This window comes from Mercenaria mercenaria, chromosome 6, assembly GCF_021730395.1.
Source record: "Mercenaria mercenaria strain notata chromosome 6, MADL_Memer_1, whole genome shotgun sequence".
Classification (NCBI taxonomy): domain Eukaryota; kingdom Metazoa; phylum Mollusca; class Bivalvia; order Venerida; family Veneridae; genus Mercenaria; species Mercenaria mercenaria.
The window spans coordinates 20,713,820-20,739,931 of NC_069366.1; the positions used below are offsets into that span (position 1 = coordinate 20,713,820).

Genomic DNA, 26,112 nt, shown 5'->3' on the forward strand with positions numbered 1-26,112 from the left:
TTTAGCAGCAGTATTGTTTGTACCTTGTGTCGGCCGTAATGTTTTAAATGCATTCAGCCAGAGCAGAAGTATTTAGATCCTTTCAGATCGCGCACCACGACATCAATATTGCATTCGTGGTACTGTTTAGTTTTTTAGCTTGACAATATCGAATTGTGTGGTTCCAATGACCCCGCTTTCATAGCTTTAGACATTGTTCAAACATCCCTAGGATATGGTGCCTACTTTTTAATTTTGCCTTTTGACAGTTTCTCTGATATGATGGATTCATTAATTCTAATATACTATGTTGGTTTAAACAATATTTATTTCCAAAATATGCATAATATACAAACATAATATTAATGACATAAGATTAAGGAGTAAGCTATAAGATTGTATTAAAGACAAAAGGTAAGGGTAGATTTCTCGGAAGCACAGAGCACCACAAACACAGCCACAGAGCCATGCATTTGCAAAGTAGGCCCAAAACAAAAATAAGCTGTAACGGAAAAATATTATAGACGGGTGCTTCAAAAATTTAACAAGTAAATTTAATTTCATGCAAAATATAAAAGGGGAGGAAAGGTGGTGGACGGATAGCTCAGTGGTTTGCACACTGGCCTTCCAATCCTGAGGTCGGGCGTTCGATCCCCGGCAGCTACTCGGGAATTTTCAGAAACGCTTTTCAGTGTTTCCCACCCAACTAGAGGTGTACTGGTCAGGAACCCAGGCAATCCTTGCATGTATCAGTGCTATACACTGGGCACGTGAAAGAACCAGGCTGTCTATTCGCAACGAGCTAGGCTAAGTTAGCCGGACAAGCCTGTATCTGATTTCTGATCTCTCTGTCTTCCCCAGGCTTTGTCTCACTCTGTCCGTCTGGTCAGATCGCTCTGTGTCTGTACTAGTAGAGGATGGATTATGCGCCCTGTGTGGCTGCATTTGAACTATGTAAAGCGCCTTTGAACGTGAAATTGATCATGAAAAGGGCGCTATAAAAATCTGGTATAATAATAACAATAATATAATAATAGGGAGTAGAAAGGGTGTGTTTGGGTTTGGGGGGGGGGGGGGGGGGGGGGGGGTGAACGGGAAAGTGGAATAAGGATGAATATTCAAAAGGGAATGCTACGTTCGTTAATCACAGTTACCCTACAACGGAAACCACTAACGTACAAAAGACACACGCATACACGCACACACACAGAGACACACACACAACTAACATACATTGATAAACAAACAAACAAGTAAAATGTAACGACACTATAGGGCACCGCCCAAGACATACAGACGCACAAGCACACACGCATACACATAAGCAGTAAAAACAACAAATGGGCACCGCCTAAGGATTCCGGCAGCCTCTTTCCTGTATATTCAAATAATACATATTTGATTTTAACAACAAAACTTTAATTTTCTATGTTAAATTCCAGTTCGTTTAGTTCTGCCCATTGTTTATTTGTTTAGGGCAAGCCAATTGTTTTAAGTAGGGACCATACACCGATGTTCATGGAATTGCACTCTGTGTGTCATTGAATGTTCAATGTTCACCTCCACATGGACACTTCTTCGCATGTCTCTAAATTGTTTTAGAGGCTATAGTGCATTGACGGTAGCATAAATTTCCACTACCGTCCATGACCTTGCTCCATCAAACCGAGCCTGCAACATTATCATTTTTGTCGTGTTGGGCGATCTGCGAGGTTTCCATCTTTTCTATTTTTGGGAAAATTTAATAAGGACAAGGGGTTTTACCTGGATTTAACCCCATTACAGGCATATACTTTAGATATTTTAAGCCCTATAATTTGTATGTAAGATTATTTAAAGACCACCACAACCTGGTGACCTAGTTTTTCCTCCCACATGAACTTCGTGCAAATCATTCTGATTATACTGGTATAATAAAGCTATTCTACAACATGATAGGTGGACAATTTAGGCCCTCCCTGAATTAATGTGTTGTCGCAACTTCACCTGCAAACTTATCCAATCAATCTCTTTTCAACTTAGTTTTAAAACTTAGAATAATAACTATCTTACACTGTTCCTAGAAACAAAGTGTGGTCTAAACTCACCTTATTTCACCAAGTTTTATGCATACTGCTACATTAATTTAACTATATATCTAGACATTATATAACATAAACACATCGTCTTGGCCATATATGTCACTGTCAATTTGTCGGTCCTGCAATAAACCACTAAGGACCGCTAAGGACCACTAAGGAGGCACAAAGGACCACTAAGGACCTCTAAGTGAGCACTAAGGACCACTAAGGGGTGACTTAGGGTACAATAAGGACCCTTAAGAAAAATCTAAGAAATAAATGTTAAAATAAAAAAGATATGAGTAAATTATTTCAGGCAGTTTTCCTAGCAAAGACCGCTAAGGAGGCACTATGGGCCACTAAAGACTATTAAAGATGCACTATGGACAAATTAGGGGCAATTACGATAATAATTATTGAAAGCAGTGCCAACAGATTGTATTACGTTAATTTTCAAGTTTAAATTTTAATTATAAGATAGCATGGTTAAATTTTTAAAAAAGATATGAGTAAATTATTTCAGGCAGTTTTCTTTATACCATCAAGTGAAAAGAAATATCTAAATATATTGATTCTAAAATATATGTCTTCGAATATAGAAGCATATATGATAAAGTTGTACAGAAATAAATATCAATAATTAATTTGTCATAAATAATTCCCTTTCTAAGAAATGAATATATTTTGCAGATTTCTTGATTGCATCCATTCAAGCTGTCTGTTTGATAAAATCTTTCAGTTATATTAAATTGTTGCTCTGTTGTATTGTAAAAATTGTTACAAACAACTATTCAGTGGAAAATGATATTTAATTAGTCCTTTGTAGGTACACTTATGGTTTTTGCACCTTTTTTTTCCTTCTCAAAGTAAGTAATTGCAATTGCAATTATTAGGCTAATAAATTATTTCATCTAGGTGATTAAGTGTTAATCACACCTTGGATGTTTAAATTGTCTGTACAAGATATTTGCAGTTATACAGGTAGGTGACTTTACTCATTTGGCAAGATTTTGTATTTTGTATATAATATTAAAATTTCCACCTAAATTTATCATCTTTTATGATATACATGTTCGAGTGTTATGTTTATTAACGATGCAAAAAATATATATAACAGAATATTCTAGTATGTCCGTTGTTTAAAGAATTACAAATTAAATGTTAAAGTCTAAGTAAATTTAACAATCTGCTTGATAAGCAGTAAAGGATTATTGAATCTGTCACATATTTCCTTGACATGAAATTGAAATTTAGTTTATTTAATTTAAACCCATTATAGTTAACATATGATATTTTAAAATAATCTCGAAATAATATTGACAATTTGAAAAGCTTCTCCCTTATTTGTATAAAATATTAATTATGAATTATTTGAACACAAAAGTTTTTCCCCACATGTCAACTTTGATTAGGTTAGATGCATGTTTGCTACTGTATAATCAAGTAGCAGTATAGCACTGCCCTTTAATATCTTGTTTATCACACATTAATCAGGCTGATTAAGTGGGCACACTTTTTGATTATACAGATTTGTATGATAATGATAATCTTGTTTATTATACATTAATCAGGCTAAATAAGTGGACATATTATATAATGGTTTTACTTTTCTGTAAATATATATCTGATTTCTTGAAATGACATAAAATACAGTATATGAATTTGTTAAGGTACAAAATTAAAATAAGGTTAATCAAAATTTTCAATGACTTTAGTGATTAGTATGTTTGTAGAACTTTTGATAAGCAATGCAATTGTGTGTTTAATATTCTATAAATATATATCTGATTTCTTGAAATGACATATAATATAGTATATGAATTTGTTAAACTAAGGTACAAAATTAAAATAAGGTTTTAAAATCAAAATTTTCAATGACTTTTAGTGATTAGTATCATTCGTTTTGTACATAGAACTTTTGATAAGTAATGCAATTGTGTGTTTTATTGTTCTGTAAAAATATGTATAATATATGATTTATTGATATGACATAATATTATGATATAGTATGGATTTCTTAAAAAATCAATAAATAAGGTTAATTAAAATTTCCGTAGACTTAATTGATTAGTATGTATGTATATAGAACTTTTGATAAGTAATGCAATTGTGTGTTTTATTGTTCTGTAAAAATATGTATAATATATGATTTATTGATATGACATAATATTATGATATAGTATGGATTTCTTAAAAAATCAATAAATAAGGTTAATTAAAATTTCCGTAGACTTAATTGATTAGTATGTATGTATATAGAACTTTTGATAAGACATATAGTATATGAATTTGTTAAGGTACATTATATCAATATATTATAATTATAATTTAATATAAATAATTTGTAACTAAATATTTGTATTTCCCAAGTTTTTCATGCAAATCATGTATAATTACCATCATGGAAATACAAAAGAATACATTTATTTTGTAGCGCCTCTTTAAAGTCGCCACCTGTAACCTGATTTTTTTCTGTTATATAAAGTCCCGTTGGACCGTTTTTTTTATATAAACATGCAACCAGTCTATTTCAATGGATGCCGCCATACTTGGCAAATGTTTCACTTTCCGGTGATAGATTTTTGACAAAATAAGGCGTAGTTTGTGATTTATTTCATAACACTTGATTTCTTTTAGGAGCAAATTTATTTTCTGATTGATAGTAATCATTGTCATAACGCTTGGCGAGATGGACGATACAAAATCTCCAACATCTTCCATGGAGTCTACCGGAGATACAAGTCGGCTCTTGAAGGAGCTGATGGATCTTCAAAAATCCACAGGTTGGTGTCAGATATATATATATATTATTTCATTCTGACTTAAAAAGTCCTATTTTCTTTTAAAATACACATTAAAGTTGCTTCAATTCTCATTGATACAACGAATGGAAATTTTTTATCATGTAAACTTGTATTCAATTCGGGTATGGCATTTTGGGATGTTATGAATTTATGCACAGTATATGTTAAAGCAGGATCAGTTTTGGCAGATACCTTTATGAGATTAATTCTTGTTTGCATTGAATCAATTAGATTTTGACTAAATGACATCGGCTGACAGCCTTTATTACACTGAAAAGCAAACATCTGTTTATTTGTAAGAACAAATATTTATCTTTTAAATAAACAAAACACTTCCTTTCAGAGACACTTTTAACGTTTCTCCACCTTGTTGTTATTGTCATCACTACTCGTCCGTGCGAATGGAAGCAAAGTTTAGCCTTCCAAATGCTTCAGTTTCTTCTTTGGTGGCATTTTGACACTTCGTGAAAACGGGTGATTTTTGCCTGGTAATCATTATCACTGGACGCTCTATGGAGATAAAAGTGAAATTCAAACGCCTAATAAATGTCATACGATCAGCAAGTAAAAGCAGGGTTCGAATTTAGCCAGATTTTCTACTTGCATTTTTTTGCAAGTGGTATTTTTTTTAACTTGCTAAATGAAAAAACAACTTGCATTTTCCGCGACTTGTCACTTTTTTAGAACATTAACACAAACATCCACGTGACAAGTCCAGCCAATCGTATTTGCGCTATATAAATTCTAACTTATTATAGATTACCAAAAAACCCACCGGATGCGATAAACGTCATCAAAATTGGCGCAGGTATTTGTCAGCAGTTGAAAAGACATGCGCACAGAACATCTATCAAGTGTAAACTTCCATAATACGACGAAAGATGAAAGAGTGCTCCGAAATTTGTTCTGCAAATGACAATGCGCTGCAATGACCGCTAGTTGTTAAAGAAAGAACAGTGTAAGATCGAGACGACCGTTAGAAATGCACATTATTCGGCCAAAAAATTTCACTCGCAAAAAAATGCTGGTGTCTGAAATCTCACCTCTCAGTTTGAAATTTGCACTCACATTTCACGAGTATGCGAACTTAAATTCGAACCCTGAAAGGCAAGTCTGCATTGCAGCAAAAGTCGCAGTTTGGGCAAAAAATTTATGCGATTTTCGCCAAAACAACGTGAGAATTCACAAAATCGCGGCCAAAAGGTCACTAATTCAAAGATGTTTCATGTAAAAACGGACAACTTAAGGTCATATTTAGGTATCTTTACCGAACATAACTCTTTTGTACACCTGTTTTTCATGAAAGTTCTTTAATAAATAAAATTATGGAAAAATGAAATGAAAATAGGGGATTAAATAGTTCCTAGCAAAATGCCATTCAGTGGTGGTCTGCTAGAAATGGCCCATATTTGCTCTTGTTCACACAGTAAGCCATATCTTTCGGCTTTGATCTGTAAAACTCGCCATTGTGGGAATTTAAACATGAACTGTCTCATTTCATGCAGAATGTATTCTAGATAGTTTAGAAAAACTTTGATTCAAGAACCTGTTCTACATGAATTTGCACAGAAAATAGCAAAAATTATGATCTATTTTGGGGCTATTTTGCACATTTTCGACCAAATTACTGACCATTTTCCTGTATTGCATTCCATAAGTAGCCAAATGCTTTGTATACTATAAAAACAAATCCATAGGCAATTTTTCTTAGTTTTTTCTATAATAGAACAAACTAAGAAAAATTGCCTATGGATTTGTTTTTAGCTTGACTATTCAAAGAATAGGTAGAGCTATTGGACTCACCCATGCGTCTGGTCAGTTACTGTACAAGAAAGGTAAATATGATGTTATATATTCTTCCTGGTAGTAGTAAAAAAAGAAAAATGAAGTTAGTTTCTTCATAAGTGGTCACTTAAGTGATTCTGGTTTCATCTTACCAGGAATGATTTTGCTATTACATTTAAATATTCAGTAAAGTAAAGTTTTAAGATAGATTAAGAAGTGGATTTTTTTTAAACAAAAATTGGGAACCAAACATCATTATCTACAACTTCAACTGTTTAAAAGTCAGGTTTAACCATTCGCATACACACATTTTTTTCATGGTCTGCCAGTGTGATGTATTTGTCAGAAATGAGAAAGAATCGAAAAATAAAAAAAAAACAAAAAAAAACTAGAAGGTGTAAATAAATGAAGCATAGCTCATGCCATTATTTTAGACTAAAGGAAGAAAATTCCTAATTGGTGTATTAACTGTATTGCAGTCATGAGATCATGCAGACCTTGTCTGGTATGGTGCAGAACTCTGGGGATGCCACTGATCCAACTCTCACAGAATTGATGAAGACCATGTATGATGGTGCAGCACCTAGACAACTCATGTATGTAAATTTTATTAAGACAACATAGCTTCCATGTTCTGTATTCCTCTGTGTCCTTGCTAATTGGGGTTGGATTTTTTTGCCGATTTTAGGTTGAATAATCAAATGTAAATTTGTTTTATTGGTAAGGTTTTGCTTGTGAAACCTTCCCTTTTTAGCTCACCAGAGCCAAAGGCTCAGGGTGAGCTATTAGGATCAGTCACTGTCCGGCGTACGTTGTCCGTCGTCCGTAAACTTTTACTTTAAACGACATCTCCTCATAAACCGCTAGGCCAGTTTCATCCAAACTTCACAGGAATGTTCCTTGGGTGAAGCTGTACAAAAATTATTCAAAGAATTGAATTCCATGCAGAACTCTGGTTGCCATGGCAACAGAAAGGAAAAACTTAAAAAATCTTCTTCTCAAAAACCGGAAGCCCCAGAGCTTAGATATTTGGTGTGAAGCATTGCCTAGTGGACCTCTACCAAATTTGTTCAAATCATGACCCCAGGATCAAAATTGACCCCGCCCCAGGGGTCACTTGATTTTACATAGGAAAATCTTTAAAAAATCTTCTTCTCAAAAACCAGAATCCCTAGAGCTTAGATATTTGACATGTAGCATTGCCTAGTGGACCTCTACTAAAGTTGTTCAAATCATGACCCCGGGGTCAAAACTGACCCTGCCCCAGGGGTCACTTGATTTTACATAGGAAAATCTTCAAAAAATTTCTAAAAATAAACCAGAAGGCCTAGAGCTTAAATATTTCACATGTAGCATTGCCTAGTGGACCTCTACAAAATTTGTTCAAATCATGACCCCTGGGGTCAAAATTGGCCCCGCCCCAGGGGTCACTTGATTTTACATAGGAAAATCTTCAAAAATTTTCTAAAAATAAACCAGAAGGCCTAGAGCTTAGATATTTCACGTGTTGCATTGCCTAGTGGACCTCTACAAAATTTATTCAAATCAAGACCCCCGGGGTCAAATTGACCCCGCCCCATTGGGTTACTTGATTGTACATAGGAAAATCTTAAAAAAATTTCTAAAAATAAACCAGAATGCCTAGAGCTTAGATATTTCACGCGTTGCATTGCCTAATGGACCTCTACAAAAAATTTTCAAAACATGACCCCCCTAGGGTCAAATTGACCCGGCCCCATTGGGTTACTTGATTGTACATAGAAAAATCTTCAAAATTTTCTAAAAATAAACCAGAAGGCCTAGAGCTTAGATATTTGACATGTAGCATTGCCTAGTGGACCTCTACAAAATTTGTTCAAACCATGACCCCCAGGGTCAAAATTGACCCCACCCCAGGGGTCGCTTGATTTTACATAGGAAAATCTTCAAAAATTTTCTAAAAATAAACCAGAAGGCCTAGATCTTAGATATTTGACATGTAGTATTGCCTAGTAGACTTCTACAAAAATTTTCTAATCGTGACCCCCAGAATCAAATTGACCCCGCCCCATGGGGTTACTTGATTGTACATAGAAAAATCTTCAAAATTTTCTAAAAATAAACCAGAAGGCCTACAGCTTAGATATTTCACATGTAGCATTGCCTAGTGGACCTCTACAAAATTTATTCAAATCATGACCCCCGGGGTCAAAATTGACCCCACCCCAGGGGTCACTTGATTTTACATAGGAAAATCTTCAAAAATTTTCTAAAAATAAACCAAAAGGCCTAGATCTTAGATATTTGACATGTAGCATTGCCTATTAGACTTGTACAAAATTTGTTCAAATCAAGACCCCCGGGGTCAAATTGACCCCGCCCCATTGGGTTACTTGATTGTACATAGAAAAATCTTCAAAATTTTCTGAAAATAAACCAGAAGGCCTAGAGCTTAGATATTGACATGTAGCAGTGCCTAGTGGACCTCTACAAAAGTTGTTCAAATCTTGACCCCCTCAGGGTCAAATTGACCCAGCCCCAGGGGTTACTTAATTGTACATAGGGAAATCTTCATAATATTGCTAAAAATAAACCAGAAGGCCTAGATCTTAGATATTAGATATGTTACATTACCTAGTAGACTTCTACAGACTTTGTTCAAATCTTGACCCCCGGGGTAAAATTGGCCCCGCCCCAGGGGTTACTTGATTGTACATCAGAAAATCTTCCAAAAAATTTCTAAAAATCATCAGTTTGATATTTGAAACATGTAGCTCATATTACTTTGGTGAGCGATCCAGGGTCATCATGACCCTCTTGTTAGATATTGCTATAGTTATTGTGATCGCTCAATGTCCGTTGTCTGTCTGTCTGTCAACATTTAGCTTGCGTATGCGATAGAGGCTGTATTTTTCAACTGATCTTCATGAAATTTTGTCAGAATGATCACCTTGATCAAATCTAGGCCAAATTCGAAAATGGGTCATCTGGGGTCAAAAACTAGGTCACTAGGTCAAATCAAAGAAAAACCTTGTGTATGCGATATAGGCTGTATTTTTCAATTGTTCTTCACAAATTTGGTTAGAATAATTTTCTTGATGAAATCTAGGCCAAGTTTGAAAATGGGTCATCTGGGGTCAGAAACTAGATCACTAGCTCAAATCAAAGAAATACCTTGTGTATGCGAATGAGGCTGTATTTTTCAACTGATCTTCATGAAATTTTGTCAAAATGATTACCCTGATGAAATCTAGGCCAAGTTTGAAAATGGGTCATCTGGGTTCAGAAACTAGGTCACTAGGTCAAATCAAGGAAAAACCTTTTGTATGCGATAGAAGCTGTATTTTTCAATTGATCTTCATGAATTTTGGTCAGAATGATTGCCTTGATAAAATCTAGGTCAAGTTCGAATATGGGTCATCAGGGGTCAAAAACTAGGTCACTAGGTCAAATCAAGGAAAAACCTTGTGTATGCAATAGTGGCTGCATTTAAACCGGATCTTCATGAAATTTGATCAGAATGTTTGTCTTGATGAAATCTAGGGTGATTTTGAATGTGGGTCATCTTGGATAAAAATTTAGGTCACCCGGTCAAATTAAAGAAAAACCTTGGGTACGCAATAGGGGCTGCATTTTACATGGATATTCATAAAGTTTAGTCAGAATCTAGGCCAAGTTAAAATATGGGTCATCTCTGTTCAAAAACTAGGTCACTAGGTTAAATCAAAGAAAAACCTTGTTTATGCAATAGAGACTGTATTTTTAGCTCGACTATTCGAAGAATAGTCTAGCTATTCTACGCACCCTGGCGTCGGCGTCGGTGTCGGCGTCACACCTTGGTTAAGTTTTTGCATGCAAGTACATACAGCTATCATTTAAAGGCATATAGCTTTGAAACTTATTTATTCTTTTTCTAGGTCAATAACCAACCTCACTGGGTCAAGTTCCATAACTCTAACATGTATTTTGAGCACATTATGCCCCCTTTTGGACTTAGAAAATTCTGGTTAAAGTTTTACATGCAAGTTACTATCTCCAAAACTAATGCAGATATTGAATTGAAACTTCACGTGTGTCTTCGGGGTTATAAAACTAGTTGATAGCACCAAGTCCCATAACTCTGACCTTCATTTTGGCCAAATTATGCCCCCTTTTGGACTTAGAAAATTCTGGTTAAAGTTTTGCGTGCAAGTACATACAGCTGTTACTAAAAGGCATATAGATTTGAAACTTATTTTTTCTTTTTCTATATCAATTACCTACCTCACTGGGTCTAGTCCCATAACTCTGGCATGTATTTTGGCCAAATTATGCCCCCTTTTGGACTTAGAAAATTCTGGTTAAAGTTTTGCGTGCAAGTACATACAGCTATTACTAAAAGGCATATAGATTTGAAACTTATTTTTTCTTTTTCTAGATCAATTACCTACCTCACTGGGTCAAGTCCCATAACTCTGACATGTATTTTGGCCAAATTATGCCCCCTTTTGGACTTAGAAAATCCTGGTTAAAGTTTTACATGCAAGTAACTATCTCCAAAACTACTACAGATATTAAATTGAAACTTCACATGTGTCTTCGGGGTTATAAAACTAGTTGATAGCACCAAGTGCCATAACTCTGACTTGTATTTTGGGAAAATTATGCCCCCTTTTGGACTTAGAAAATCCTGGTTAAAGTTTTGCGTGCAAGTACATACAGCTATTACCAAAAGGCATATAGCTTTGAAACTTATTTATTCTTTTTCTAGGTCAATTACCAACCTCACTGGGTCAAGTTCCATAACTCTTAACATGTATTTTGAGCAAATTATGCCCCCTTTTGGACTTAGAAAATTCTGGTTAAAGTTTTACATGCAAGCTACTATCCCCAAAACTAATGCAGATATTGAATTGAAACTTAACATGTTTCTTCGGGGTTATAAAACTAGTTGATAGCATCAAGTCCCATAACTCTGATATGTCCCCTTTTGAACTAAAAACTCTTTTGATATTAAACATTTTGGGTAATAATTTCCAGCTTCTGTGACAATATTTCGAATAGTCGAGCTTGGCTGTCTTACGGACAGCTCTTGTTCAATTGATCTTCATGATATTTGGTTAGAATGATAGCCTTGGTGAAATTAAGGTCAAGTTTTAATATGGGTCATCTGGGATCAAAACCTGGGTCGCTAGGACAAATCAAAGAAAAACATTTTGTGTGCGATAGAGGCTGTATTTTTAGCTCACATGTCACAAAGTGACAGTGTGAGCTTTTGTGATCGCACAGCGTCCGTTGTCCATCCGTCCGTCCATGCGTAAACTTTTGCTTGTGACCACTCTAGAGGTCACATTTTTCACGGGATCTTTATGAAATTTGGTATGAATGTTCACCTTGATGATATCTAGGTCAAGTTCGAAACTGGGTCACGTGCTTCCAAAAACTAGGTCAGTAGGTCTAAAAATAGAAAAACCTTGTGACCTCTCTTGAGGCCATAAATTTCACGAGATCTTCATGAAAATTGGTCAGAATGTTCACCTTGATGATATCTAGGTCAGGTTCGAAACTGGGTCACGTGCCGTCAAAAACTAGGTCAGTAGTTCAAATAATAGAAAAACCTTGTGACCTCTCTAAAGGCCATATCTTTCATGGGATCTGTATGAAAGTTGGTCTGAATGTTCATCTTGATGATATCTAGGTCAGGTTCGAAACTGGATCATGTGCCATCAAAAACTAGGTCAGTAGGTCAAATAATTGAAAAACCTTGTGACCTCTCTAGAGGCCATATTTTTCATGGGATCTGTATGAAAGTTGGTCTGAATGTTCATCTTGATGATATCTAGGTTAAGTTTGAAACTGGGTCACGTGCGGTCAAAAACTAGGTCAGTAGGTCTAAAAATAGAAAAACCTTGTGACCTCTCTAGAGGCCATACTTTTGAATGGATCTTCATAAAAATTGGTCAGAATGTTCATCTTGATGATATCTAGGTCAGGTTCCAAACTGGGTCACATGCCTTCAAAAACTAGGTCAGTAGGTCAAATAATAAAAAACCTTGTGACCTCTCTAGAGGCCACACTTTTCATGGGATCTGTATGAAAGTTGGTCTGAATGTTCATCTTGATGATATCTAGGTCAATTTTGAAACTGGGTCAACTGCGATCAAAAACTAGGTCAGTAGGTCTAAAATTAGGAAAATCTTTTGACCTCTCTAGAGGCTATATTTTTCAATGGATCTTCATGAAACTTGGTCAGAATTTTCATCTTGATGATATCTAAGTCAAATTCAGAACTGGGTCACATGAGCTCAAAAACTAGGTCACAATGTCAGATAATAGAAAATACGACGTCATACACAAAACTGGGTCTTGTGGGAACAGGTGAGCGATTCAGGACCATCATGGTCCTCTTGTTCAATTGAGGTTCCTGAAATTTGGTCAGAATGATTGCCTTGATCAAATCTAGGTCAAGTTCGAATATGGGTCATCTTGGCTCAAAAACTAGGTCACTAGGTCAAATTGAATAAAATACTTGTTTACACTTAAGAGACACATTTTTGGTCCAATCTTAATGAAAATTGGTCATTCAAAAGGAAAAACTTTAAAAATCTTCTTGTCCAAAACTGAAAGGCTTAGAGCCATGATATTTGGCATGTGACTTCATCTAATGGTCCTCTATGAGGATTGTTCAAATTTTGCCCCTGGGTTAAAAAGAGGCCCCGCCCCGGGGGTCACAAGTTTTACATAAACTTGTATAAGAAAAAACTTTAAAAATCTTCTTGTCTAAAACCACAAGATTTGATATTGTGTATATAGCATTGCCTCGTGGTCCTCTACCAAAATGTTTTAAATTATAACCATGGGCTGAAAAGAGGCCCTGCTCTGGGGGTCTCAAGTTCTACATAGACTATTTTCTGGTCCTTCGGGATCATTGATTTCAACTCATTTAGATTTGAAGATTGAATACTGCTTAAGCCGGTGCTAGGGGGCGTGGGCAGTGTTGCTTTTTACATTACTGCCCATGAACAGACTCAATTAAACCGAGTCTGCAATTTTCACTATTTGCCTTGTTCCCGGTGCTTCCGAGGGATCTACTTTCCAGATTTTATTTACTTTACAACAGCGGGTGTTAAGTGCTGTGTGGCGGCCGTAAAAAGTCGCCCCGACTTCATCTCAGTGTTGTTATATTTTCTGGTCCTTCGGGATCATTGATTTCAACTCATTTAGATTTGAAGATTGAATACTGCTTAAGCCGGTGCTAGGGGGCGTGGGCAGTGTTGCTTTTTACATTACTGCCCATGAACAGACTCAATCAAACCGAGTCTGCAATTTCCACTATTTGCCTTGTTCCCGGTGCTTCCGAGGGATCTACTTTCCAGATTTTATATTCTATAGAAAATAAACCTTTAAAAATCTTTTTGCCTGAAACTGTAAGGCATAGGCTTTTGATATTTGGTATGTTGCCTTGCCTAGTGTTTCTCTACCAAAATTTTCAAATTATGCCTATGGGGTAAAAGAGGCCCTGCCCCGGGGTCCCAAGTTTAACATAGACTTTATATATAGGAGAAAAAATCTTGTCTGAAAGTTCAAGGCCTAGGCATTTGAAATGTGGTATGTAGCATTGCCTAGTTGATCTCTAATAAGATTGTTCAAATTATGCCCCTTGGGTGAAAAGAGGCCCCACCCTGGGGCTCACTTGTTATTTGAGTTATACAGGAAAAAATACTTAAAAAATTATCAGATCTTATTTCCTAGACTATTTAATTTTAATTACCTGATGACCCCAAGTGATTAGGGGTCACTTGACTGTGACCTTGACCTACTGACCTACTTTCTTGTTTTTAGCTCACCTGAGCACAAAGTGCTCAAAGGTGAGCTTTTGTGATCGCCCTGTGTCCCGTCCGTCCGTCCGTCCGTCGTCAACAATTTGACTGTTAACACTCTAGAGGTCACAATTTTGGTCCAATCTTAATGAAACTTGGTCAGAATGTTACCCTCAATAAAGTCATGGATGATTTCGATATTCGGTCATCTGGGGTCAAAAACTAGGTCACCTGGTCAAATAAAAGGAAAAGCTTGTTAACACTCTAGAGGTCACAGTTTTGGCCCAATCTTAATGAAACTTAATCAGAATGTTACTCTCAATTAAATCTTGGACAGTTTTGATATTGGGTCATCTGGGGTCAAAAACTAGGTCACCCGGTCAAATCAAAGGAAAAGCTTGTTAACACTCTAGAGGTCACAATTTTGACTCAATCTTATTGAAACTTGGTCAGGATGTTACTCTTAAATAAATCTTGGATGAATTTGATATTGGGTCATCTAGGGTCAAAAACTAGGTCACCCGGTCAGATCAAAGGAAAAGCTTGTTATCGCTCTAGAGGTCACAGTTTTGACCCAATTTTAATGAAACTTGGTCGGAATGTTGCTCACAATTCAGTCTTGGATGAGTTTGATTTTGGGTAATCTGGAGTCAAAAACTAGGTCACCCGGTCAAATCAAAGGAAAAGCTTGTTAACACTTTAGAGGTCACAATTTTGGCCCAATCTTTTTGAAAGTTTGTCAGAATGTTACCCTCAATATAATCTTGGACGAGTTAGATATCTGGGGTCAAAAACTAGGTCACCAGGTCAAATCAAAGGAAAGGCTTCTTAACACTGGAGAGGCCACATTTATGACTGTATTTTCATGAATCAGGGCTTGGGCTAGGGAGCGACTTGAGCGAAATAGTCACTTTGTAGCTCCCCACTTCGCTCTAATCTAACATGAAAGCGAAATACAAGTCACCCAATTTTTTTATCCACACACCTCCAGTTATCCGCTGTCGGCCTGTTGACACTGACTGGAATACACGAAAGCATAATTTAAGCTCCGCCTACTTCAGATTACGGAGAAGTGCAAAGGTGACACTTGTTTTGTAAACTGACTGTTGATAAACAAAGCAGTAGGGATTTATATTGCATAAGCTTACACATTCTTTTTTGACCTTTAGAAAGTATCTTACCGTGACCGGCTCCAGTAATTTCCTTAAATCCACTTAATTTTACTCGTATTTTTCAAAACCCAACATTTAGAAACATAATATTATCACTGACACTTTCTGTGAATAAAATAACCTTACTGAAATTTACCCAAATTTTTGACACCTGCCATCAGAAACTGGGTTAAACCTGTTTGACAACTGTTTCTTTTAATGTGTGGGGACACCAGCATATCAAAGAGACACCAGCAGATCAAAGAAGACTGTATTCTGTGTGATGTCATAGTGATGTCACTGCTACTGACATGACTGTACAGTATTTTAATTCATACACTTGTTATTTAGTGACTGACTTTGAGTGCAGCTGGGAGCTTGGTTTATTTTTTGCTGATATGAAATCAACTTTTTTTAAATTGTTTTCATATTTAAAGGGTTTTCTTGGTTCGGGCAATCATTGCAGGAGTGAAAAAAAACTTGAATTTGCAGTTTAAGCACATTAGATTCACAAGGTTTAAAATGATAAGAAAACAGAATCACTGACATTTTCAGTGAATTTGTTATTTACTTTAAATTAATAAACAAAGACAGGAAATAATAATAATAGTAACTTATATTAATTAAGCATAATTAGTTCCTTTTTCAACTTGCATGTCATGGTGCTAAAATCTTTCCCATTTTCCCTAAAATCTCGCCACTTCTCCCTAAAAACTCACCACTTCTCCCTAATCTTAGCTGAGGGAGAAGTGACTTCTCCCTAAAATCTTAGCCTAGCTTAAGGAGGTAGGTTACCTTCATATTTGTATGTGCGCATGTCTAACCGGAAGCTAACGTGACGATTTACGACGATGTTTACGACAAACTAAATGTGTTTGTATATTCATTCTTTTGAAAACAAATCATAAACTTGTCTTCGATCTGATGCTTTATGGTTTAATAATGCAGAAATAATGAATAAATTGCCGCAGAAACGCTTCAAAACAATGTTGCCTTAAATGACGTCATTGACGTCATGACGTTACGTGTCAGTTACCGCGGAAAAATTAATAGCTTTTATCTTGAAAGTACGTAATTCTGTACATCTTCTTCATTTTAGCTATTTTCAAATAACAATTATTTGCTGAAATATTTTTTATGAGTCTTTTGCTCTGAATAATAATCAATATTTTGCTTCTTTTATGTAGTTATATTGAAATGTTATGCGGAATGTAAGAAAATGGATGATGGCAACCAATGTTATTTGGAATATAGTTGGGTGAAAGGTTACTTCTTACGGCCATTTTCAAATAAAAAGTCTAGCAGTTTGATTTGTAATACCTATTTTTCAGGTTCCATTGATAATTTGTTACTTACATACTAAAACTAAGATCTAAAATTGTTCAAATTTCAGTAGAAAATTGTGGTTTCTTGAATTGAACTGATGTTACCATGGAAACAAAGCCCGTGACCTATGTATCGAAATGTAAAATTCAAAAGCGTTGACACTGGTCTATTTAAGAAACACAGCTTCGGCTTTTTATTTTCATTTCAACAATATTCATGAGAATAATAGCAGCACGCTGAACGATTTTTCCATGAAAAATGGCAGACGAGGGGTACTGCTGTACGTATTCTAAGCTGTGAAATTTCTTTGAATAAATGCAAATAACACGAAAATGTAACCTACGTTAGAAATGATATGTTTTAAAGCTACATCAAGTAGAAAGATAATCTTATTCAATATCTTTTTTAAACAAATTACGACAAACAGCAAGATATAAGCTATTTTAAACATCTCTGTTGCCATGGTTACTTTAAAATTTAAGAAAAATAGGGTACCATGTAAAGTGCTTGGTATTTTGCTAATAATATTACCCAAATATTTCATGTTGGTCATTAACAGAATGGCACTGAAGCCGTCGAAAACCCCTATTTTTATACATAGTTGTTTAAAAATGAGAGAAAATGCGTTACCATGGAAACACGAGCCCCGCGACATATACATTTTAAGCTTATATTAGAAAGATAACGTTCATACCAATAAATTTATCAATTATGCAGACTTCTACGGATATCAATGAAACTAAAATACACTGAAAAGTGTTAAATATACGTATTTTCCTTCTTCTTTTAATATGAAATACCTTTGGAGGGTCATGCTCTTCAAACCTGGATAAAAATTGAACTTGAAAGGACAGAGAAAAACGACATTGAGATTGTAGCAGTTAAAACTTCATATTACACGAAATACAGAAAAATGCTGCGGTTCAACTAATTTGAATTTACCCTTGTAACAAGGTAACCTACCTCCTTAAGCCCTGTGAATCTTGGTCAGAATGTTTATCTTGATGGTCTCAAGGTCCAGTTTGAATTTGGGTCATGTAGGATCAAAAACTAGGTCACCAGATCAAATCAAAGGAAAAGCTAGTTAAAACTGTAGAGGCCACATTTATGACCATATCTTAATGAAACTTGGTCGGAATGTTAATCTTGATGTTCTTTAGATCGAGTTTTAATCTGAGTCAGGTGAGATCAAAAACTAGGTTACTAGGTCAAATCTAAGGAAAAGCTTTTTAACACTCTAGAGGCCACATTTTTAACTTTATCTTCATGAAACTTAGTCAGAATGTTAATCTTGTTGATCTTTAGGTCAAGTTTGAATCTGGGTCATGTGGGGTCAAAAACTAGGTCACCAGGTCAAATCAGAGGAAAAGCTAGTTAACACTTTAGAGACAACATTTATGACCATATCTTAAAATGAAACTTGGTCAGAATGTTAATCTTGATGATCTTTAGGTCCATAGGTCAGGTGAGCGATACATGGCCCTCTTGTTTAAGATACAGCCTTGAAATTTGGATGACATATACAGTTTTGCAGACCAATCTTAAAACTTGACTTTTAGTGACCATGAATGTGACATACTGACCTACTTTCTTAATATTTAAGCATCAGTTTGCCATTTGAAACATGTGGCTCATATTACTCAGGTGAGTGGTTCAGGGTCATCATGACCATCTTGTTTAATGTTTGGAACTAGCTTCTCTGCAGTATTATAGCAGAATCTTGGCAGTTCTGAAGTGGGAAAGAAGAACTATTTGTTTTCTGTGATTTTTACCATATTTCTGTTTATTTTTGTGTATGGACACGAACTATATACAACTTTTTTTTTTAAATTTGTCTGCTTTTGAGCATTATTTTCGCATCCATGATAAAAAGGTATTTGTAAATAATTTCAGCACTTTACAAGGCACAGATACAGCTAACAGTTTCAGTGTATATGGACAGGAGGTGGATATTATATCTAGTAAACAGATGGCAAAGTCTCAGTCCTTGTCAGGATCTACAGGCTCTAATAAGGTAACAAACCATTGGACATACAAGTACACATGAATAAAAAAAATGGTAAAAAGCCATTAACTTTGTCCCCATTATTTTCAGACCAGAACATGATGTGAGTTTCCGCTGTTTAAGGTCAGAACTTGCGCGATTGTGTGTCAGCTAATTCAGAGTAACTCTGAAAAAATGCAACGATACATGGAAAGTAGTGTTGTTATGTTATTTGTGTTCCAACTGGCATCTTGAAAGAAGAATTACTGCTTTAGAAAGGGCAAGTGTTTTGAGGTTAACATATTAAGAAAAATCCCTTCAAGAACAACAGTTTCTGTGACAAACAATTTTATCTATGCCCATTAATGTTGGTGCCAGACAGCAGAAAGATTCCAGGTTATAGACAATTTTTTGTTATATTTCTTCCTTTCCATGAAAATGTTGTTCATGTACTTTTCACTGTCAGAAAATGCCCTTGCCCGGAAATGACAGTAGGGGCTTAACCAGACTTTAGTATATGTGCAAGATAAATGTTCTCTGGAAAGCTTTGATAAACAACTTTTTTTCTGATGCCTTAGTTTTGTCCTCTGATTCATATGGAAAATCGCCAGTTACTTATGTAGGAATAAAGAATAGAGAACTCCAAAACACTAAAGTAGTGGGAATATAACGTTTTAGCTGAAATATATTTTATACTTTTGAAAAGTGTTATTTACTGTAACTATATTTCAGGTGAAGATAACTCCTGTTGTGAATTATGACTGGGAGAATAGAAGATATATTGGAAACTTAGTGGCTGTACACAGGGGAAATGGCTTTGTAGCCTATGTCTTGAAAGGTACTTCATTAATTAATTAATATGTCATAATGAATGTAAAACATATCAAATTTATCTTATCTATGTTCAGTTTTTTAACTGCAGAACAAAACAATGTTTAATATTAAATTTTTAACTGCCAAGGTAGCCTAGTGGTAAAAGCATCTGCTGTGAATGCAGGAAGTAGTTTGTTTAATCCCTGGTTTTGTCATACCAAGAGACATGAAATATGGTACCAGTAGTATCAAAATAAAGCTGACCTCTTCTCTCATACCCTCATTGGTGATATATAAATTAGGAATAAGGTGGTCACAATGATTTTATATTAATTATAAAATATTTTTAACTTTTTTCACAGTCGACCTAAACAGATTTAGAAATAAACTTTTAATTTTTAACAGTAGTTAACATTTTGAAAACTGTCTGTGGTTTTTAAGTTGTGTTATTGAAAGCATTCTTTTTCCAGTGAAGTTCATGTGAAGCCTTATATAAAACTTTTTATTTAAATAATTAAGAATGGCTTAATGGCATGTAAGAAAATTAGATAGTGATATTATAACAATCATCTTAGGTTGATATGAAAATTGGAACGGTGAATGTTACTAATAGAGGTATACCTGTACATAACAGTTTTAGCCCTTACCCTGCTAAATTTCTATAATGAACTTGTTCATCTTTCAATTTGGACAGTACCATTAATGTTAAAAGGGGTGCTTCCAAAACAGATGTAGACTGAATAGCATCCGTGCAGTCTGATAAAGATTTGCACTGTTCACAAAGGCAGAAGCAATCCTGTCCAGCATACTATGGGTCAGTAAACAGGATGGTCAATTACTATGAAATTATTTAATTTCGGAGCCAGGTTTATGCCAAAACAGCTATCTTATGGGGATATGAATTCATAGGTTCAAAATACTGAGCGTAAAATGAATGGGAATGTGCTTTAGGATTTAATTTCACAGAATCCACAAAAATTAGTCCTACGTGAATATAATTGAGCTGTGCCATGAGAAAACCAACATAGTGTGTTTGCGACCAGCAAGGATCCAGACCAGCCTGCGCATCCGCGCAGTCTGGTCAGGATCCATGCTGTTCGCTTTCAGAGCCTATAGCAATTAGAGAAACTGTTAGTGAACAGCAAGGATCCTGACCAGACTGCGCGGATGTGCAGGCTGGTCTGGATCCATGCTGGTCACCAACCCACTATGTTGGTTTTCTCATGGCACGGCTCAATTGTGATTTTAAAGTGTTTAGAAAAAGTGCCTCAGTATCTTAAAGAAACAGAAATCTTCTACATTTGGTTTCAGCCTATTTCGAATATAATTGACCACCTTGCATTAGGCAGCAAGAAGTTAGCATACTCAGAAAATTTCTTTATTTTTTTTTCTCACTATTTCATGTAGATGAGGTGTATATCAGGTCACTTTAAATATTTATTTCAGGTAAGACAGGAGGCGTGGTAAGAATCACAAACAGAAGGACAGCCGATCGTCATCTATTAAAGGATTTCGTTGGACGTGTCATTGATCTAGCGTTTGCTCACACTGACGATATATTGCTTGCCGTGGTCGATGAAATTGGAAATCTGTGTGTCTATGAGCTGAAACAAACTGAGGACAGTAAAATAACGTATCCTTAATCATCATGCAATGATATTTTTGGATATCAATCAGTACTTCTGATTGATATATGATATAGTTTTGTGAGGTTTGGTAGATATTTAATTTTCCCATACTTTTCTTCTTTTTTTCATTTATAGAAATTGTCAAGCTATTTAGTAATTTTTCTCATGCTTTGTCTAATGAAGTCTAAGATAAATTATATAGATACAGACTGAAAAGCATATTACTTCATTTAGAGAAAATAAATTATTCTTAACAATGGCTAGCTCCTCTATGCTGTTACACATTCATCGACCAGAGACAACATTAGTCAGTGAGTATCATCGTGTAATCTGGTGCCCGTACATTCCTGATGATGCTGATGATAGTAGTGCTACAGACTCCAGCACCCAGGACAATGCCAGCCGTGTGCTTGTACTTACTAATGACGAAAAGGTATGATTATAAAGGTGCATCATGCTTTGAATATGAAAGTAAACTTGTTCAGACTTGTTTTGAGAAAAGGAAGCCCTCTTTAAGTTTGTTAAATCTTGTGTCTTGTAAAATTAGCCTATCTGATGTACATTTTAATTCTTGCAAAATTCTTCCAATATATGACACGATGATTGATGATAGAGTCCGAGTCATTTTTGAAATGACAAACAAAATTATGTTAGGGTTTTTACGAGGTTTTATCTCTTGTTTATCTAGTACTGGTTGAAAACTAGTTTCGGGGACTGTTAATTTGCACCTCTTTCATCTGTTATTCTGTCAGGGATTCCCAGTTTTGCCCTGTCTTTAACTCTGCCATTCATCAAGGGATTTTAATAGAACTTTGCTTAAATGTACCCTATAATGAGTTGAGGCATTGCACACAATACTCAAATTCATAGTTCAAAGGTGAAGGCCACACAGAGTTCAAATATTAACTACCTCTTTTGTGTTTAGTCAGTAACTTCATCCATCTAGTGACTTTGATTTTTCTTGGCTTATTTGTTCCACATAAGACCACTTGTGCTCATGGCCAAGACCTCTTGATAAATGGTCAAGATCACCCTCAAAGTTCAAAGATTTTTGGTCATTTTTTCTTGTCGAGACTGGATCAGCAGTTTTATCAATCTTTTTTACTTCTGATTACCTCCCTTCATTTATTTGAAAAGAAATTTTGATAGGAAGGCATTCAGCATGCCCACTCATTTTTAAAGTTGAGGGTACATGTACCCCCTGCTTTTGCAAAATAGGGGTACACTTCAAAATTTGGGGGTACACTACATGGCAGATCTGAAAATTTTCTATTTAACTACTGAAATTTGTATTTACATGTTTTTTTTTGTTTTTTTTTTCATACAGAACTCTCGTGGGTGGGGTATAACAGATGAGATAATTTTAGAAAATATAAAATGTTTTTCCAAAGTTAAGATAGGAAATTCTGAATCAAAAGACCCCTCCCTATATTATACTAAATATAAATAAGTTTTCAGCAAAGTTCATGAATTCCCAATTTCGTGAACGGAACACGATTCGTCCGAAATAACATACAGTCAACTGAAGACTGGTAAAATTCGTCCATCAATAATAAATGCCCAAACTATTACAGATATGCAATGTGTATCAAAATTGCAGTTAAATATCGAAAAATAAAATACTGTTAACCTTTTGCTGAGTTTATTAAAGCTAAAATGCCCTTCTGCGTCTCGTATCCATTCTTTTTTGCACACGACCCGTGTGACGTCCGACTAAAACATTTACCAAATCCCTCTATACAGCTGACAATTAGTGAATTACGGGACGACAATTACGGCGAGAATTCGGTGATGGAAACGAAACTATAACGTTCGTGGACCGGATCTGCGTTTTAGACCATACCAAACAATTGGCAAGTGCGCGATGAAATAAACAGCGATTTGGCAGCTGAACTGGGGTTCCGAATTTCTGCGTGCATGTACCCCCAACAAGTGATTTTTATGCGTGCATTTGATATTTTGTGCGTGATTCACGTACTGCAGTGCGTGAATGGGCATGCTGGGCATTGTACCTTATGATGATCCAGGACAATACTTTATTAGATGAAAAAGTACATGAAAATGTGGAATTAAAAGTTCATATGGACAGTGAAGGAATAGAAAGGGAGCAACTTTTTTTTTACTTACAAAAATTTTGATTTCTGAGTAAGTCTAAGAGAAAGGTCTTCATGAGATGGAGGTAGAGAGTGCATTTTTGTTTCAGTGTAAGATAGAAATCTCTAAGCAAATGAACAACAGATGCAATATTTTCACATTTGTCTTAGTTAATGACTTCTATACAAAACATCTGCACAACACAAAACAATAAAGGTTTTGAAACAAAAGATATTGACCTTATGTTTAACAGCAGTTTCTTTAAAAGGAAAGAGAATATGAAAAGATGATGGACATTTGTATCTGATTTTGCCAAGATAAAAGTACAGATGAGTTTATTTATGTAGGCAGAGATTTGGAGTATTGATCTGGTAACAAAAGAATATGGCTTGGGGCCATTGTACCCACAAGATGTTGAAACAGGCCTGATACAGATCAATAGCCATGTAAAGGTATGATGCCATTAGTTTTCACACCCAATTTATTTTATCACATACTGTTTTAAGGCCAAGGAAAATGATTCATCATGTTTGTTCCATGTCTGAAGAAAAGTTTGTTCTGCAGAGAATTGTTTTTTTTTAAACCATTAAGTTGGGCCTTTCAGCAACTTACATCTATGATGTATCTAATTTCATGTAAGGAAGAATAAAGATATTTTTGAATACTTGGAAGAAAATTTAACTGTGAATATTATTAACCTTAGGTAATAAAATTCTGATTATTTTTCTTTACATTGTCAAATGTGGGAAAGTTCTTTACATTATCAAGTATGGGGAAGTTCTTTACATTAGCAGGTATGGGGAAGTTCTTTACATTGTCAAATACAGGGAAGTTGCCAGTATATTTGCTTATTGATACAAAGTCCAGTGGGTATATTCACGTAATTTAATTTTGATTTACAGCCAATTATGGATGCAGCATTTTCACCCGATGGTACTGCCCTTGCTACAGCTAGTATTGATGGTGAAGTTAAATTCTTTCAGGTGTACATGCATGAACAAACATCACCAAGGTAAACTTGCTTGTTCATTGAGAATATTTCATAAATGTTTTGTTCTAACTTTATATCTTAAGATCGTTTGAAATAAAACGGCTTTTACAGTTGGCCTGAACCCTTTGCTGAGGGTGCAGTTTAAGAACCCTTCTGACTAATTTTAACAAATTTCACACTTTTTAGTTTGCTGTTTATATGAGCCGCGCCATGAATAACCAACATAGTGGCTGGTCTGGATCCATGCTGGTCGCAAAGCCACTATGTTGGTTTTTCCATGGCGCAGCTCATATGTTAATGTCAGTATCACTTGTGAGGGTTAAAAATGATAGAATTGAAATACTTCATATTGAAAAAAAATTAATTATTGGGATCAAGATGAATTTTTTAGAAGAACATAATATATATGTGATAAAGTAAAATAGTGTTATAGCATAATACTTTGTCAATTTCTTAATCTGATAGCGATGTCCTGTTTTTTAGCTCACCTGAGCCAAAGGCTCGTGGTGAGCTTTTGTGACCGCTCAATGTCCGTCGTCCGTTGTGTGTCTGTCAACATTTTCTAAAAAAATCTTCTTCTTGAAAACCACTGAGCAGAATTACACCAAACTTCACAGGAATGATCCTTGTTTAGCCACCTTTCAAAATTGTTCAAAGAATTGAATTCCATGCAGAACTCTGGTTACCATGGCAACTGAAAGGAAAAACTTTAAAAATCTTCTTGTCAAAAACCACAGGGCCTAGGCTTTGATGTGTAGCATCATCTAATGGTCCTCTACCAAGATTGTTCAAATTATCCCCCTATGGTCAAATTTGGCCGCGCCCTGGGGATCACATAGTTTATATAGGCTTATATAGGGAAAACTTTGAAAATCTTCTTGTACAAAACCACACGGCCTAGGACTTTGATATTTGGTATGCAGCATCATCTGGTGGTCCTCTACATAGATTGTTCAAGTTATTCCCCTAGGGTCAAATATGGCCCCGCCCCAGGGGTCCCAAGTTTTACATAGACTTATATTGGAAAAAAATGTTAAAAATCCTTTTGTCTGAAAACCTTTGATATTTGGTTTGTCGCATTGTCTTATGGTTCTCAACCAAAATTGTTCAAAATGTACCCCTTGGGTGAAAGGAGGCCCTGCCCTGGGGGTCCCAAGTAATATATAGACTTATATAGGACAAAAAAACTTTAAAAATCTTCTTGTCAAAAACCACATGACCTAGGCTTTTGATATTTGGTATGATGCATTGCCTAGTAGTCCGCTACCAAAATTGTTCAAATAATGCCAGATCTTCAAAATTTTCTAAAAATAAACCAGAAGGCCTAGAGCTTAGATATTTGACATGTAGCATTGCCTAGTGGACCTCTACAAAATTTGTTCAAATCATGACCCCTGGGGTCACTTGATTTTACATAGGAAAATCTTCAAAAATTTTCTAAAAATAAACCAGAAGGCCTAGAGCTTAGATATTTCACATGTAGCATTGCCTAGTGAACCTCTACAAAATTTGTTCAAATCATGACCCCCGCCCCAGGGGTCACTTGATTTTACATAGGAAAATCTTCAAAAATTTTCTAAAAATAAACTAGAAGGCCTAGATCTTAGATATTTGACATGTAGCATTGCCTAGTAGACTTCTACAAAATTTATTCAAATCATGACCCCCGGGGTTAAATTGACCCCGCCCCATAGGGTTACTTGATTGTACATAGAAAAA

General features: G+C 35.4%; 1 protein-coding gene across 1 annotated transcript in view; it reads left to right on the forward strand.

Annotated features, from left to right (window-relative positions):
- Positions 1–6,662: 6,662 nt before the first annotated feature.
- LOC123549465 (enhancer of mRNA-decapping protein 4-like) overlaps positions 6,663–26,112 on the forward strand; it is a 48,193-nt gene continuing 28,743 nt past the window's right edge. The window contains exons 1-8 of the mRNA XM_045337588.2: positions 6,663–6,678; positions 7,108–7,224; positions 18,777–18,897; positions 19,600–19,705; positions 21,127–21,313; positions 21,573–21,741; positions 23,750–23,854; positions 24,305–24,414. Coding sequence (XP_045193523.2) covers positions 7,118–7,224; positions 18,777–18,897; positions 19,600–19,705; positions 21,127–21,313; positions 21,573–21,741; positions 23,750–23,854; positions 24,305–24,414 — 905 coding nt within the window. The 5' untranslated portion in view covers positions 6,663–6,678; positions 7,108–7,117. The remainder of the gene's footprint in view (positions 6,679–7,107; positions 7,225–18,776; positions 18,898–19,599; positions 19,706–21,126; positions 21,314–21,572; positions 21,742–23,749; positions 23,855–24,304; positions 24,415–26,112) is intronic.